The sequence below is a fragment of the Lipotes vexillifer genome, unplaced genomic scaffold (genome assembly GCF_000442215.2).
Source record: "Lipotes vexillifer unplaced genomic scaffold, Lipotes_vexillifer_v1.1 scaffold107, whole genome shotgun sequence".
Classification (NCBI taxonomy): Eukaryota; Metazoa; Chordata; class Mammalia; order Artiodactyla; family Lipotidae; genus Lipotes; species Lipotes vexillifer.
This window is the reverse complement of record NW_006777108.1, coordinates 416,936-434,428: the sequence shown is the minus strand read 5'-3', so window position 1 is coordinate 434,428 and position 17,493 is coordinate 416,936. Positions and strand designations below refer to the sequence as shown.

General features: G+C 38.8%; 1 protein-coding gene across 1 annotated transcript in view; it reads right to left on the bottom strand.

The window, feature by feature from the left end:
• The window catches only part of COL28A1 (collagen type XXVIII alpha 1 chain), a 161,550-nt gene that overhangs the window by 105,537 nt on the left and 38,520 nt on the right, over positions 1-17,493 (bottom strand). Inside the window, 6 exon segments of the mRNA XM_007450791.1 lie at positions 25-93; positions 3,421-3,489; positions 5,952-6,020; positions 13,481-13,548; position 13,974; positions 14,668-14,727. Coding sequence (XP_007450853.1) covers positions 25-93; positions 3,421-3,489; positions 5,952-6,020; positions 13,481-13,548; position 13,974; positions 14,668-14,727 — 336 coding nt within the window.

The following is a 17,493-nucleotide window of genomic DNA, read 5'->3' as shown; positions in this document are numbered from 1 at the left end:
GGAAAGAGAGAAAGTGTCGATTACCTTTTCCCCTTGACTCCCAATTCCGGGGATGCCCATTGGTCCTTGGGGTCCCATAGGTCCCATATCCCACTGTGTAGAAAATAAGTCAGAAGTATAACAACTAACCTCATTATTTCATACTATGCTAATCTTGAATTATGCTGGATTAAAGTCTATCTTTAAACCATAAAGAAGCTCCACATGGAAAGTTAGAAAACACTGTTCCTTTAAAATAGTTTGTAGTTCACATTTGCCAAAATAGTGAATGATGTTTTCACTATTTGGTCTAAATTGGTGACTCTTTGCCCCAGTTTACATTTATTTTTCACACAAGAACCCAGAATTCCTGAATTGTTATTATAATGACACAAACCCTTCTTGCTAGGATCATAACAGAAATATTTAGAAGTATAAAATTCATAGGGTGCAAGAAAATAAATATTTGAGAGAGAAATTAAAGAAAAATATTTTTTAAATTTCTAAATACCCTTTCCCTCCAAATCTTACTAAAATGCATTTTAAAAATTAAGAAATTATCTAAAGTAAGTGCAGCAAAATTAAAAAACCTCACCTTCTCTTTCCATGGATAAATTTGGGAAATAAAGTGAGAGTTATCAGTAAGAAGAACAATACCATTCATCCATTCTCTGTGTGTTTCAACAAATACTTGTTGAGTGTTCATTATGTGCCAGGAACTGTTCCAAACACAGGGAAACAGCCGTGACCAAAACAGTCAAAACTCTCTTTCCTCATAGAGCTTTCATTTTTGTAGAGGAAACAGAAGATAATAAACAAGATGGATAGGAAAAATAAATGGTATGTTGAATAATGGTAAGTGCTAAGGAGAAAAATAAATGGAGGGACGGGGAGACAGCTGCAGTCTTGGAAAAGGTGACCAGGGATGGTCTCACTTATGAGAGGGAATGAGCCTGGTAGAAACTTGGAGGAAAAGCATTCCTGGCAGAGCAAACATCCAGTGCCACGATGATGCCTGGCAGATTCCAGAAATAGCAAGGAGGCAATGTGGCTGGAGCTAGTGAGCACGAGGGGACGTGGTAGATGATGGAGTCAGGGAAGTGAGGCAGTGGGCTCAGGCAGAGCAATCAGTAGGGTGTTTTAGGCCATAGTAAGAACTTTGGCTTTTCACTGAGGGAGATGAGAAGCCACTAGAGGGTTGTGAGCAGAGGAGTGAAAGATCTGACATAGTCTTGAAAGGCTCACTCTGGAAGCTGTACTGAGGACAAACTGAAGAGATGTCCCTGTGAGAGATGATGGGGGCCTGGACCAGGCTGTTGAGTGAAGGTGGTGGGGAGTGCTCAGATGCTAAACAGATTTTGAAAATAGAGCCAACAGGATTTGTTACAGATTGAGAGGACCCTAGGATGTCTTTGAGGTTTGTGGAAGAATAGACTTGTCATTTATTGACAAGGAGAAGACTGAGATGAAGCAAGGTTGGGGGAGGGTATACCAGGAGCTTAGTTTTGGATATGTTAAGCCTGAGATGCCTAAAATAGACATCCAAATGGAGGTATCAAGTAGGCAAGAGGGGCCTGAGCTGGAGACATAAATTTGGGAACCCTCAGTATATAGATGGTATTTAAAGCCATGACTGGGTGAGTTTACAAGTAGATAGGGAAGAGAGATGGTTCAAGGACTGAGCCCTTTGGAGGCTCCAAGTGTTAGAGGTCAGAGAGATGAAGAACAACCAGCAGTAGAGACTGATAAGGTGCAGCCAGAGAGATCAGGTGAAGAGATTGTTTCAAGAAGGTGAAGATCCTAGCAGAGGACGCTACTGATAGGTCAAGTAAGTTGGCAACTGAGAATTGACCACTGGATTAGGCAACACGAATAAATACTTTTATTCTAATGTCAGTTGTATTTAGACTACATCAGAGTTTACAAACTTTTTCTTAAACAGTTGGATAGTAAATATTGTATGCTTTGGGGTCATAATAAGGTCTCTTTCATAACAAATGCATGCTGTTTTGGTAGTACAAAACCAGCCATAGACAATACCCAAATGAACAGGTGTGCCCGTGTTCTAGTAACACTTTATTTACAAAAACAGACAGCCCGCCCTGTAGTTTGCCACTGCCTGGGCTAAAATAAATATGTTTTTATAAACAAAAGCACATCGTTAGATCTTACTTTATATAATATTAAAAACCTGAACCTGTCATTAAGACACGTCCTGGCATATGCTTCTCAGTGTTTCACTTTGTGTCAATCCCTAGTCTAAATAAATATCATGGATGGAAACATGTAAAGGACTCAAGTTCTACTTCAAAGCTGGGCTATTCTGATTCAGAACTTGATTGCTTATCATGTGGCAGAGAGTGCACTAAATGCTTTTCATGCTTTATCTCATTTAATCCTCACAACAACCCTCTGAAAGTAAGCGTCTCCATTTTCCAGATGAGGTTAAGTAACTCCCATTCACACATCTGATCGATGGCAGAAGCAAGATTCATGTTCACTCCCCCTAACTCCAAACCCAACTCATATCACTCGTCTGCAAATATTCAATAAAATAAGAGAGATCCTCTTTGGGGTATTATTACTTACATTTAATATCTATATTAAAGCTACTTCCTTGTGCTGCAACAATTGTGTGTATTTGAGAGTCCTTATAGAGGTGTTTATCTAGCCTCTTGAATCACAGAATATAAAAGAATAGGAAAGGAAGAAAGGAGAAGGGAAAGGGAAGACAGTATTGATTTGGTAAGGGAATAGCAGATGAAAGTCTTGCAATTACTATGTGATAATGTTCTGATATTTAATGTGCTTTCTTTGCATGAGCTCCAGATGTAAAACCACGAATGCCATTTCAACAACACCTGGATAAGTTAATTTACTAAACTCATAACACAACAGTTCTCTTGCACTGAGTACTCCAAGGGAAGAAAGAGCACCTTACATATTTTTAAGGTACTTTGGAAGTGGAGTCACACCACCAGTGCTGAGCTATTTGAACCAAGAATTGTATGACATCTAAAATTTGTAGAATTCACTATTTACCACTGTCTCTACTATTTAAATACAGATGCCCAGAGGAGACAGCTACCAGTAAATGGTAAATAAAAGGAATAAGTAATTCAAGTAGAAATACAACACCCAAGATAATCATCAATGTCAATTGTTATTTTAATATAATATATAATATAATGATATGCTTAGATATTGACATATAAATGACTCCAAACTGATTTGAGGTCTCTGTTTTTTGCACATTTCTTATATCTCTTCCCCTTCTGGCAGCTTTCCCTTTGCACTGGTCTTTAAGGCCTTCATAATTAACTGGGTACCTGTGGTATATGATCATCAGGTTGTACATAGTTCATAAATGTACATACATAAAGAACAATGAAAAAAATAATTGTATTGGCATCCTTTCTATTATACACCCTTTTGCAGTACCTTGTCCCCTTCGATTGATGGGCCTTCTAATCCTTGTGGGCCAACTGGTCCTTCAGAACCTTTTTCACCCTGAAAGTATATGGGAGGGATATCAACGCACTAATAAAATTCAGGATTTTAAAACAGTTCAAGCATTCAAAGCATCTAAATTCACTGCTAACTATAAATGGGTAATTCTAACTCCAAGATTTGTAAATTGCCAAAGAAAATTAGCATTAACATTCATAAATAGAATCTAGCCAAGCATAACGCATGCCGCATCACTAAAGTTGGAAAAGTGCTCCATTCCTAATATAATCAGATATATCTGGAAATGGAAGATCTGATCGATCACATATTATAACTAACAGAATCAGTCTTCCATTTCCTCAACATTTCTATAACTGGATCCATTACACAATGAAAATTTATCTCTCAGTATATGAAATAATATTTGCTAAGGTTGAATTATTCATTACATGTTTTATGCCAGAATTTATAATCATTTATTGAAAACTTAGTTTTAGAAGAATTCGTGGAAAATCTTCTTGGATATGCTTCTAGAGTCACATGACCTATGTGAATAGCTCTGGTTGTAATGTAATATCAACGAAGTCATTAACACTGTGCATTTGTATGAAAAACAAACCATATAATCAATCAGAAATAGCACACATTTCATGAACCGAGAGTGAAATCAAAGAACATTTTCAGGAAACCTAGGAAACAGGAAAACACACCTTAATGTCCCTCTATATTCATAATTTCTTCACTTAAGCCCTACGTCATTGCAAAGTAGCCCCAAGAAGAATATACAGAAACTCCGATTTGGTCTTGCTGGTTGGGGAGTGAAGTATTCTGACTAATGGGTTCTTCTGATTGTTACCACAGAGTATATTTGTGTCCAGTCAACCCTAAAACAACACTGAATATAATGAGTTCTTTCTTTGATGAGTCAGAGTGTGTTATGATGAAGGAGTGTATCATTATTTCATACAGTTGAAACTGTCACTAAGACATGCCCTGAAATATGCTTCGTAGTGTCTCATTTATTCCTTTCTCACTTATTTCTTATTTTTTAAACCCCACAGATTATAAGGAGAAATAATTCTGGCTATTTGAATTTTCAGGTTGTTTGGGCTACACATAAATAGAAATTTACTATGCGCCAAAAAAATTCAAGAAATTATGTATTATAAAACTTTCTGAAATGTAGTGCCAAATTGCTGGCCTCTGCCTTCTCATGAGGATACTTTGGTTAGTCAAGAGCATTAGTAATGTCCCCTTCATCTGACATATTATTTCCATTTACTATAACAAATTAAAATTTGTTAGTTAACAAGGGCTTCTTTTAAAATTCAATCCAGCAGTTACAACTTCGTGTGAATTATTTGTTTTAACTAATTCATTTCCCTTTAGTTGAGATTTAGGTTTCTCATAGATAACTGAATATTGATCGTGGTGGAAGAGGCTGAAAATGAGAAGCAATTTTAGAGTGTGAGGCCATACTGAGAAGGTTGGATCTCAGTGACTCGACTGAATGACTGAAGAGGAAGGTCTTAGACACTTAGAAAGCAGCACATGCTTCTCTGGGTAGTGTGTATGCATGCATGTGTCTCTGGGGGAAAGATTTTAGAAAAGAAGGAAAAAGGACTCCAAAGTTTATCCTTACTTACTCTGAAATTTTGTTGATGCTGCCCAAAGTGTCTTGGAAAATCATTTCCTAGGTGGCCTTTGGCAAATGAGCCAAAAATTATGGGTAAAGAGTCTAGAGCAGGGATCATCAAAGTACGGACCATTGGCCAAATTCAGCCCACTGCACGTTTTTTGTAGACACAGCTTTATTGGAACACAGCCAAGTTCATTTATTAATACATTGTTTAGGGCTGCTTTCATGCTGCAGCAGCAGAAGTTAAGTAGTTGCAACAGATATCGTATGGCTCACAAAGCCTAAAATATTTACTGTCTGGTCCTTTACAGAAAAAGTTTGCCAAGCCCTGGTCTAGAGGAACCTGAGCTCCAAGAATTACATATGGGAGGCAGTGGAAACATTTAAATTCTCAATTGCCAGGTAAAAGGTAGGTCTTGCATAACATTTTGCTCCTTCTGGTAATATGGTAACTCCAATTCCCTCCACCCACCCACATTTCCTTTCTTATGTTATATTACACTGTTTCTTCTGTACGTTTCACAAAACAAAGCTGTGGGTAAAGCTTGGTATAGCCACGTTCAATAACTTAATTTCTGGGCATAAAGATGCTATTTATCACTGTGACTTTAATGACTACAAACTACTTTAAGAGATTTCTCTAATTTCATATGCGGTAATTATATGAAGAAGCAGCCTTTCAGTTACTTATTTATATTTGCAAATGTCACTATAGCTTTACGTTAAGGGGAGATTTACATATTACTTCGTTTAATAGGGTGAAGATGGTCAGGAGAATATACTTGACCTGGGATGATTGGCTAGGACACATTTTAAAAAATTTGTCATCCATGACCATGAAATACAAAGCATTTTCCCTCAGTGTATAAGGTGTTGTTGTTACCTTTGGTCCTGGAGGTCCTCCTCCTGGTAAGCCCCTCTCTCCTGGTGCTCCCTCAGGCCCACGGGGACCCTGGTTAGGATGCGAGGGGGGTGAGGAACAAGAGAAAAGAGAGAGAGAAAGAGAGAGAATGGGAGGAGAGGGAAGAGAGGAGACAGGAAGAAAGAAAATGGTCATACTTCAGTTCACGTGGGCATAGTCCTGTTCATGTGATTAGTGAGCATCCTTCTAGCAAACTCCATACTGATCAGTAGAATCATAGAGTTGTGAAGAGTAATATTCTCATTGTATTAAATACTTGTTCCATTTGATTGGCATAAGATGTTCTAGTCCGGTGCTCTCAATTGGAGGAAAATGGGAATTAAGTGATGCTTCAGAATAAGGATGAGGAAATCAATCCTATGAGGAAAGGCTAAAAATCTAGGACTGTGTGGCCTGGAGAAGGATGTGACGTGATTAATCATTTAATTAGGTTATCAGGGGAGCCCTGTGAAGAAATCACTACACAGCTGTTTTAAAGCGCTGAATTCTGTTCATATGTTGTTTTAATTTCCATCCTGATAAATTTAGATTCAAACCTGAATTCTTTCAGGAGCTGGTTGAATCCACTGGAGGTTTATGTGCAAGTAGGAATCGTGATAGAATCATTAAGGAGGAACAGGATTTTCCATCTCAGTGTTTAAAAGTAAGAAGCCCATGTGGCTGTTCCTCAAAAAGGCACTCAGACAGGAGAGGACTTCTCACATAAGGAAAGAAAAACAGCACAGTCCCAGGCTTTGAAATGGACTGACAGGAAAAATACTCATTGAAAAATAACAGCAAAAGAGTCACTTAAACCTGGAATTTTAAAAGGTTATAAAGTTTTCCCCTCTAAAGTTTTCCCCTTTTTTTTTTTGGCCAAAAGGAAAAAAAAAAAAAAAAAAAAAGTAGAAAAGGGACTAACAACAAGAATTGTAGGAGCATGAACTGGAGCTTTTCCTCTAATGCACCTAGAAAGATAATTAGGGCTTTCTTGCCAGAGCAGTAAATCTTTGATGGAACAAGGTCTACTGAGTTGCCCAGAGCCCCAAAGCCAGCCGGCTGCAGACACTCTGAGTGATCTTGGGACTCAGTATATAGTAATCCAGGGTAATTTAAGAGTTACTTTCTACTCAAGCCTGGTAGCAGAGCTAGGATACAGCATTATGCTCATCAGTGACTGATCACAGCTACAGATTTGTGAGAGAGAAAGCTAACTGTATCCCATATTTAATTTTTTTTGCCTTTCCCTAATACTGTATATTTAAAAGAGTCTCCTTTAGTATTTGTGCATAGCCAATTTAGTAAAGATTTTAACTGAATGTAAAAGCTAGCATTTAATTCAATTTAAATTGCTATGCTTGTGGGAAAACTAGCTTTTAACCATCCAAGACCTTAATCAAAGCTCTAATATCCGTGACAGCTTACTCATGGTAGAGCAATTAATGAGGGGGAAAGTAAACATAAACGTGAAAACTAGATTGCAAACTAAACAGACAAGGCCTAGCTAATATCACACAGGATACCAAAAATATTAACAAATTATTCTTCTTCCCCAGCGATATGACAAATGAAAATAACTCAATTTACATTGAATGCAGAGGAATCTTTTTCCAGTTCATTCAATTTTTTTTCCCATTCGTTCAACAAATGTTTACCAAAAGCCTGGTAGGTGTGAGTCACTGTGCTAGGGTCTGAAAACAGTAGGCAGCCCTGCTCCCTGTCTCATAAAGTTTACAGTCTTGCATGATAACTAAAAGCAGATTTGGGTGTCATTTGCACTGAGGTTCAAGACCCCGCTCTGCTACATATTAGCAATGTGATCTTAAGCAAATAATTCAATCTCTCTAAAGTTCTGCATTGTCATCAGAATGGTGGTAACAATAGTACCTACCTCAACCACAATTAAGTACCTACCTAACCACAGATTAATATTAATCTTTGTATTAATACAAAGATTAGCTCAGAGAAATTTAAAGCTCTTGCATATTAAGCACTCAATAAATATCTGCTATATCACTAACAAAATTATTGAGTTTTGAATCCTGCAATTGCTCAGAATGTCCTTTAATAAAGTTTTTACAAATTAGGTAGTCTCAGAGTGAACGGCTTTATGTTAAGCAACATGGAGAGAGGCATGCTGCACAGAGTAAGCACAGACCCTTCCTTCGTCTCTGCATTTCTAGAATACATTAGCCAAGGTGAAAATGAAAATAATGAAGCCTTTTAGGAGTCATGTGTTCCAGGCTGCTGAGAACAGAGTTAATGCTTGTGAACAATCACTTAGGGGCATTAAAAATAAGAGTGTAATTACTGGAAACTGTCAGAGTAATATTCTACACCATCAGTATATTCTCAAGTTTTCCAGTTAAACAGTCAAGATGAAAGATGACTGCCAACCAGAGAAGAGAAAGAGAAAGTACTTGGGTTAGATGAACTATACTGTTAATTTATTAAGACAGTACCAACAGATTTTTTTTTTCAGATTATTTTTTAAAAGACAAAAATGCTCTGTAAAAAATATTGTCCTTTTCAAAGGCCATGAGAACTAATTATAGCCATGACATTCTTATTTGGCTTCTAATGAACACTTCTAATTTAAAAATATCTAGTGGGAGGAACTAATTATCAGCTAACAGAGTCTGATCAGAAATGCTTTATATGAGACATTAATAAGATAAAATATGACTGTCCATTATCTGATTATCTTCCTTAATAATCTCAATAGTGTGGGTAATCAATAAAAGTGCTTTCAATATACGTTGCAAGCATATGCTACATATAAATATGCTCAATAATAATATAAACTATCCTTAATATTAAAACAGTGAAATCTACTTTACTTTTAACTTCAAAATAATTATAGTTTTGTTTCAGGGGATATTTTTCACAGATAGTGCTCTGAGTATCCTTGCACAAAAAACAAACAGATCACCCTGAGAACCTGAATCAATTTATTATTCATGAATCAGTCATCTGTCAGACCAACTCAAAACTAGTGGTAATCATATAATTAAAGAAGGTAGCTGACAGTTCAAAGTTAGGTCATGGAGCTGGAATATTAATTCAGTCGGTCAGATTTATTTATCACTGTTACATAAAAAGAGTAGTTAGTGCTAAACCTGAAACCACTTGAAATGATTCAAGCAAAGAAACAACGGTTCTTTCAGCAGAAACTTTGTCAGTCCTAAAGTATTTATGTTACTTTGAAATAATTAAAAAGCTCTCATTGTTGATTTTTTATTATGACATTTTGGGAGAATATTTTCATGTATTACTTGAGATCCTTCCCATCTTTGTAATGATTTTAGTTCCCAATTAAATCAAAGACTTCACAGTGTCACTCTAATTTGTATAATTGTTATTGGATAGTAAGAAAACGAACAAGAATTTCATGTTCTGGCAATATCATGAAAACTCTCTAGCTACAAACAGAAAGGCAAGTAATACACATTTTTCTTTAAAATGAAGGCCCCAAAAATCAATAAATAAGGGAAATCACAGGGTTCCAAAACAAAAAGAGCACTGAACACTAGAGGTAAGCATGTAAGCTGACACTGTAACTGTTTTGAGTAAAAAGTGTGGTTGGGGCTTCCCTGGTGGCGCAGTGGTTGAGAGTCTGCCTGCTGATGCAGGGGTCGCGGGTTCGTGTCCCAGTCCAGGAGGATCCCACATGCCGCGGAGCGGCTGGGCCCGTGAGCCATGGCCGCTGGGCCTGCGCGTCCGGAGCCTGTGCTCCGGAACGGAAGAGGCCACAACAGTGAGAGGCCCACGCACCGCAAAAAATAAAAAAATTGTGGTTGTATGGTAGGACAAAGTTTTGTAGTCTAAGAGGGAGAACCAGGAGCAGACTTTGGCTCACTCGATGGAAAACAAGGAGAAAATTAGAACTAAGATCCGCCCCCCCCATAAAGCTAGGACCTTCAAAGTTATATATCTTCAATGAAAGGGCAGGGTAGAAAAAAGCCATCCCATAAACACAGTGTTATGCATGACAAGAATCTTGTCTACCTTCACTTGGGCTCTAAATGGGCCCGAAAACTCCTAACCTGGTCCTGTGCTATGTATGGGTTTGTAGTTTCAAGTGACACCATGTTGGTGGTCTGGGGACACCTTAATCAAGACAATAGCATCAAGGATGTGCCTGGAGTACATAAGAGATGCAAATGCACACTTCTGTCAAACATGCTCCACACAGAACACTTGGGTTTTCACAATTAAACCTGGCTGACAATGAGTTCAGATGCGAGAGTACAAAACATAGAAGAAAATAATTCTCAGTGAGTAAAAGTGAGCCAATATAATGTAAATGTCCCCAAGGTTGCCAAATAATAGGATAAAATAATAGAGACCAAAAAAGGAAGTATACTTTTTAATGGTCTTAAGAAAAGAATAGAAATATAAGAAGCAAAGAGGACAGTATAGCAAAAACATATTAGTAAAAAAAAAAAACAAGGCAGATTTTTAAAATTAGCTTTAAGAATTTCAAAAAATACTCATTAAGTTAAAAATACAAGGTATGATTTCAGGACATTTTATAACCAGAAAAAGATAAATTTGTGAATTATGAGTTAGATTTGAGGAAATCACCTTAAAATGCAGCTAAACATCTAACAGAATTTCTGAATAAATGGAGAATGGAAAAATAAAATATCTGAAGAGATAACAACTAAGAACTTTCAAAATTGTTGAATTCTCAGATTCATGAAACCCATGAATTTGAAGCACACAAATATATCCATATTTTTATGCATCATAGTAGATCTATGGAGACATTCAGTAAGTCCTTCAGTGGTGGGCAGTAATGGCAAATCCTTACTTGATTAATTGCCTGACCCCCTCCCCACCAATTATGGCCATCATCATGACCCTCTCTCCATTATGAAAGAGTTCCAGCTAGTCAACATATTGATACTACCAGCGTGACTGGCCCTTTCCAGAGAAGGATGACATCAGGCTTGCATGTACCTTTTGCAGGTTGGTCACTCAGCAGTGGCAGTATCCATATTAGGTTTGTTAAAAGGAAGTTTATGTTGATCCTGTGTATAACCTCCATCCCAGCCACTCATTAAAACTGAGTGGTTGGGGCTTCCCTGGTGGTGCAGTGGTTGAGAGTCTGCCTGCCAATGCAGGGGACGCGGGTTCGTGTCCCGGTCCAGTAGGATCCCACATGCCGCAGAGCGGCTGGGCCCATGAGCCGTGGCCACTGAGCCTGCGCATCTGGAACCTGTGCTCCACAGCGGGAGAGGCCCCGACAGTGAGAGGCCCGCGTACCGCAAAAAAAAAAGAAAAAACTGAGTGGATGGTAGTAGAGCTGGGAAAATTGATTGATTGACATCCTGTCTACTTGTTTATTTAGAGCCTTCTTTAAAATGGATGTGGTTTGGTGAGCATTCACCTAGGACACAAATATCTTCATACTCTGTGTTCATGAAGAGAACAGGAGTCTATTTCCAGCTAGGCCAGCAAAACATGCTCAGTTTTGTTCTTCCTTTGTCTGTTCATATGGGGCTATAGGTGTGGCTTGTGGGAAAAGTAGCAATGGAGTAGATGCCATAGGAGTCTAAGCCAATTACTCATGAAACTATTTGTATCTTCAAGAATAATGATGAACTTGTACGACACATAGCCTAGATGGCTTGTATAACACCCAGTTCATGATGAATAATTCAACATGGACTTCCCTGGTGGCGCAGTGGTTAAGAATCCGCCTGTCAGTGCAGGGGACACGGATTTGATCCTTGGTCCCAGAAGATCCCACATGCCGCGGAGCAACTAAGCCCATATGCCACAACTACTGAAGCCCGCGAGCTCTAGGGCCCGTGTGCCACAACTACTGAGCCCGCGTGCTGCAACTACTGAAGCCCACGTGCCTAGAGCCCATGCTTCACAACAAGAGAAGCCACTGCAATGAGAAGCCTGCGTACCACAACGAAGAGTAGCCCCCGCTCACCACAACTACAGAAAGCCAGCATGCAGCAACGAAGACCTAACGCAGCCAAAAAAAAAAAAAATTTGACACGTATGGTCGTGTATTGTCCCATGATTAGCCATGCAGTCTCTCCTAGGATCCAGCAGCAAGGCAGAGCTGTTTATTAAGTTAAAAGTAGGCATGTGGAAGAAAAAGAAGAGATCTTATGCTTGCTTCAAAAATCTCGGGTTCTTTTGGACAGTTCATAAAGGCTTTGCAGTGAAACATGAAGCTCACTTTTATTCCCACTTATTCAGAACATTGTGAAAAGATGTTTTCATTTCTGTCTGAAACTTCCCAAATTCTCTGCTGTACTCCCTCTATACATGGCAGCCTATCTGGGCCTGTATATTTCTAGCTGATGTCATTTCGGTTTTCTAGGTTTCCAGCCTCTCCAGTGTAGAACCAGCAGTGTCTGCAGGGAGCTCATAATCTTCTTTCTCAGTGGTTTAGTTTTTTTTTGTTGTTTTTTCTTTTTTTGCGGTACACGGGCCTCTCACTGTTGTGGCCTCTCCCGTTGCGGAGCATAGGCTCCGGACGCTCAGGCTCAGCGGCCATGGCTCATGGGCCCAACCGCTCCGCGGCATGTGGGATCCTCCCGGACCGGGGCACGAACCTGTGTCCCCTGCATCGGCAGGCGGACTCTCAATCAGTGGTTTAGTTTTAAGAGACCTATCTAGTTAGTGGAAACACAGTAGATAATTAGACCAGTGTGTTTTTCCTTGATATGATGTTCTCTTTTTTGAATTAGTGTATCAAGACGTTGGTGAAAAGACTAGCCCTCAGATAGTATGGTACCATTTCATTCTCAGAGTACAGCAAGGAAGCACATGTTTCTGTTAATATTATATGTGAGGAACTATGCAGTGCAAAGCCCAGTTGGGTGACCAACTATTCACAATCGGTTGTTTTTATTTGTACCCCAGCAAGTCAGCTACTGTTCTTTCCTGGGAGAATAATGATTACTTGAAAAGTTAAAAAGCTTCTTATTCCAGAACAGTCATGTTTTATTCATTTCCTCTCCAGCTCTCTTTAGACAGAATTTTTTTTTCTTTTCCAACAATAGTAAATATCAAAGCTACATAAGGTAGAAGCTGCAAATAACACAGGTATTACCTGTCTACCATGATCAATTCTAGCTTTAGAGTATACTCACAGGTTAGGTAATGAGCAAGGTCCTTATTCTCAGTGATTTTCTCATGGTTATAGGAAAGTCAATTACAAAGTATAGACATTAGGTATGAATCTAGATCTCCTATCTCCTACATAATTTTGACATATGAGAACTCCTTCCCTCTAGGACAAACTGATTAATCTCACAAAAGACTACAGTAAGAGAGAGCCTGTTGTACATATCCTATAGATATAAATAGATTTCAAGTGTTATGAAAAATAACACTTGGATCTGGTCTTTATATATTTATCATCTTTTGTTGTTTAAAAAGATAAAGATGGCTTAGTTTAACCATTTATTCTAACCCAAAAGAGCACATAAGGACTATATTTGTCCTTTTAATTCCACCTAGAATTTCTTGCTACTCACTGTCTGGCCCAGCTCACCAACACCAATCGGTCCTGGAGGCCCAGTTCTTCCTTCCTGGCCTCTTTCCCCTAGGAGGAAGAAATAATTGAATGAAAGTTTGCTTTTTTAAATGAAGAATACACATAGCACAAAATACTCTGGAGATTTCAACAAAGATAAATAGCAAAATTGTCAAACTTTTCAAACTCTTAAAGATTCAAAAAAAAAAATCTAGAGGAGGAAAAATGCCTTGAATTTAAGTGAACAAATTACCCCCAAACGTTCCTCATTCCTTCTTGTCTAAATGCAATTTCAGCTTTCAGAAACGATTACATAGCAATTGACAGGTCAGACCATGTACGACTCTTTTTGGTTACTGAAATGACTAAGTTAACAATGCCCGTGCTGTTCTCTGACCCCTCGCCACCATCCGGGGATACGTCCCCCGCCACCCTGCCCTGTTCCATTTCACCTCGCCTTTCAGTTCTGTTTCCCATTTCTTCTCCTTCAGAACCCTTCTCCAGTAACTCTGCCAGTATAAACTCCACCTTCCTTGGAATCTCAGTGTGATTATTGTCTAAATGCATTCCATGGTGGCACCTGATTACATTCGAAGTGCACTGTTTTGTACTGCTCTCTGGTTTAGCCCCGCGTCGAAGTCTTATTGTCCCAATGACATAGAACAGCCATTTAAAATAAGCACTTCTGCTCTAGTACATCCTGTATGATGTAAAGCACCCAAGGTTTTTGGGTGTTCTAGTCCTTTCTAGTTCCCTACAAACCTCTCCGTCAACATTTACTTATTCAGTGTCATGGTTCTTCTGGTTTCTGCCCCTCTGTGCTTATTTGATGTGAGCAGGTGATAGTTGACATGTTAAGGTGTTTCACTTCCCAGTAACATTTTTGCATGCCAACATTTAAAATCCATGAAAACTCAACAGAACTAGATGTATGTTGGCAAGAGGGTGGGTATTTGGAGACAAGCAAAATTTTCATTCCAACCAAATCAAAAAATACATAGAGTATTCTTGTGGTAACTGCCCCTGACCAGGGCATTGCAGTGCCCAAGCATCCAGCCTGTAAGTAACTCATACAGACAGCTTCCTTGTATCTATGAGGGTAACACTGAGCAGAGTTCAAGTCACAGCTCCCCCAGCCCTACAATAAATTCAGTAGTCATCAATGGGCCGAGAGACCAGTATCTTTACCTTAATACCTGGCTGTCCAATACCAGGGGCTTCTGGAGGACCAGGGGGACCAGGTTCACCCTAGAGGAAGAAACAGTGATATGTTAGGTCAACTCCATAGTATTTGTTGAGCAGCTCTTAGACGTATAGTGATGTGATAGAGGCTTTGAGGGCATCAACAAAACCTAGCACACAGTCTCCACCCTCAAGTGTTTACCATCCAGTTGGACAGACAGCACAGACCCAGGATGGACTTAGCCATGACCCAGTATCTAGGGTTCATGAAAATGTCTCCATTTTAATTTTTAAAATCAGAATAAAAAATAAACATAATAATAGTGTATATAATAATGAATACAGCCTGGACTACATTTTTCTTTATACCAACTCAGTTGTAAAATATAATTTTAAACATTTTTATCGAGGAAAGTACCTAGAAAGACAAAAGTTTTTAGGATCCTTGCAAATCATAACATGGCCCTCACTCATTTGTTCAATACATCTTTATTAAGTGCTTCTGGCAGTCACATTTGTTTTCTACCCAGTGATCATCCTCTCCCTTCTTTCTTCCCTGCTGTTGGAACTCTGACCTGTTCAGATCAGTGCGCAACTATTCTTCACTCTCAGATGTGTAGGATGAATGATAATCCATCTAAAACAAGGGTAGAATCTTTCCCTTTGCCACTGATTAATCTAGGTTAGTCCTTTGACTCAGTTCTGATAAATGAGATGTGGGGACCTTACTGGATGCAAAGAGAAACTTTTGCCTCTGCTTCTCTGTTCCTACTTGGAGATGTGATAGCTATCCTGTAACCATGAGGCAACAGTCTCTCAGATGAATGCCAACAGTTGAAGAGGATGATGCAGAAAAAATTTAAAAGAGCCTGGCTCCTAGACATCCTCACTGAGCTCCTGATCCAGTCCTAGACTACCTACCTTCAAACATTCTGTTTACTCAACAAGGAGCGTTCTTATGATTTAAGCCACTATTAGTCGAGATGTTTGTTACTAGAAACCAGAAGCATTTTCAGTTAATATAGTCTATGATGTGGCAGGCCCATCATAGAATTCAGGCATTGTAGAACTGAGACCATGGCACTCAAACTCCTGCATTTCACAGGTGAGGAACCTGAGTCCCAGAGGGGTTACCTGGCCTGCACAAACTCACATCTCAGTATCACCCACAGGGATATGGGTCTTTAGGTCTCTCAAGCTTCTGGTCCTTTGGCATGTTGATAGAGGAAAGGAGAGTGGCTACTGATTACCATTTCTTTTTTTATAATGCTAATTTTTTCTGTTTATCAAAATAATATATCTTCCCTGTAGAAAATTTGCCATATATTGAAAAGCATACAGAGAAAATTTTATATTATCTATCTATAACAACTGTTAAGTTTTGGTGTGTTTCCTTCAGTTTTTTTTATTGTTATTTTTTTAGAATTCTATTGAAGTATAGTTGATTGACAATGTTGTGTTAATTTCTGCTGTACCGCAAAGTGACTCAGTTACACATATATGTATTCTTTTTCATTATGCTATATCACAGGATAGTATATAGTGAATGTAGTTCCATGTGATATACAGTAGGACTTACTTGTTTATCCATTCTGTATATAATAGTTTATAATAGTTTGCATCCGCTAACTCCAAACTCCCAATCCATCCCTCTGCCACCCCCCTCCCCCTTGGCAACCACAAGTCTGTTCTGTATGTCTTTGAGTCTGTATCTGTTTCATAGATATGTTCATTTGTGTCATGTTTTAGATCCCACATATAAGTGATATCATATGGTATTTTTCTTTCTCTTTACATACATGCATGTACCTCTAATTTATGTTAAGAAAAATTTCAAAAAGTATGCTTGTGTTGGAGTTAATGAATACTTGCTATTTAACATTTCACTAAATTTACAGACTTCTCTCTTCATCCTTTTATGAGCCAACAGACAGGAAGTGGAGACAAACCTTCTCCCAGGTTGAGGGGAACAAAGGAATTTTCACTAAGCTAAAGCCTCAGTTCTCCCCAGAGGCTTGTGATTTTGGAGGGGATTCTTAGTAACGAGAGCAATGTTCTATTGATATGGTAGAGGCATTACTCGAAAGGAGTCTGTTGACTTTAGCCAAATGCAAAGGGGAACAGAAGAGAAAGGAGAAGGTTCATAGTTAAATCTCCTCCCTAAAAGATATGTCGAGGCTCAAGATGAATCAAACAAAGAAAACCTGTCTCAAAATCAGTTGACTGTAAGAGTTCATGATGCTTTGGCATTTCAGTGGATTGAATTGAAAAGTACCTTCTGTTTATCCTTTTGAGTACAAGTCAATCTGGCAGATAAATCAACCTGAATTCTTCCCTTTAAAATTCAAGGTTCTAGTTATCTTTTAATATAGGTTAAATTCTCTGGAGCAGCCAGGTAATTGCCATTCTTATCTTTTTCATGTTCTTGGCCATGGAATTTCTCTCTGTATAATATCAGACAAATATTCTCCCTTTGGGGAGAATATAAAATTTCTCCCCAAATTTGAAGTTGTTTTCTTAATCTCAAGTTTAAGTGCTGGAGAATGTTCAGTTTCCTAAAGATTCCAAATTCTAACTTCAGAGAATCTTTCCTTATAACTTCTTGTCCTCTCCATTCAAGCTGGAATCTCCTTGTCCCTTACACGGCGTAAGGGTGAATGTTTCCATCACTTAGCAAAGGAACATCAAGTACATGCTATGTGGATGGTAATAAATACAGAGAAGTTTAAAACAAAGGCCCTAGGGCTTCCCTGGTGGCGCAGTGGTTGAGGGTCCGCCTGCCGATGCAGGGGACACGGGTACGTGCCCCGGTCCGGGAGGATCCCACATGCC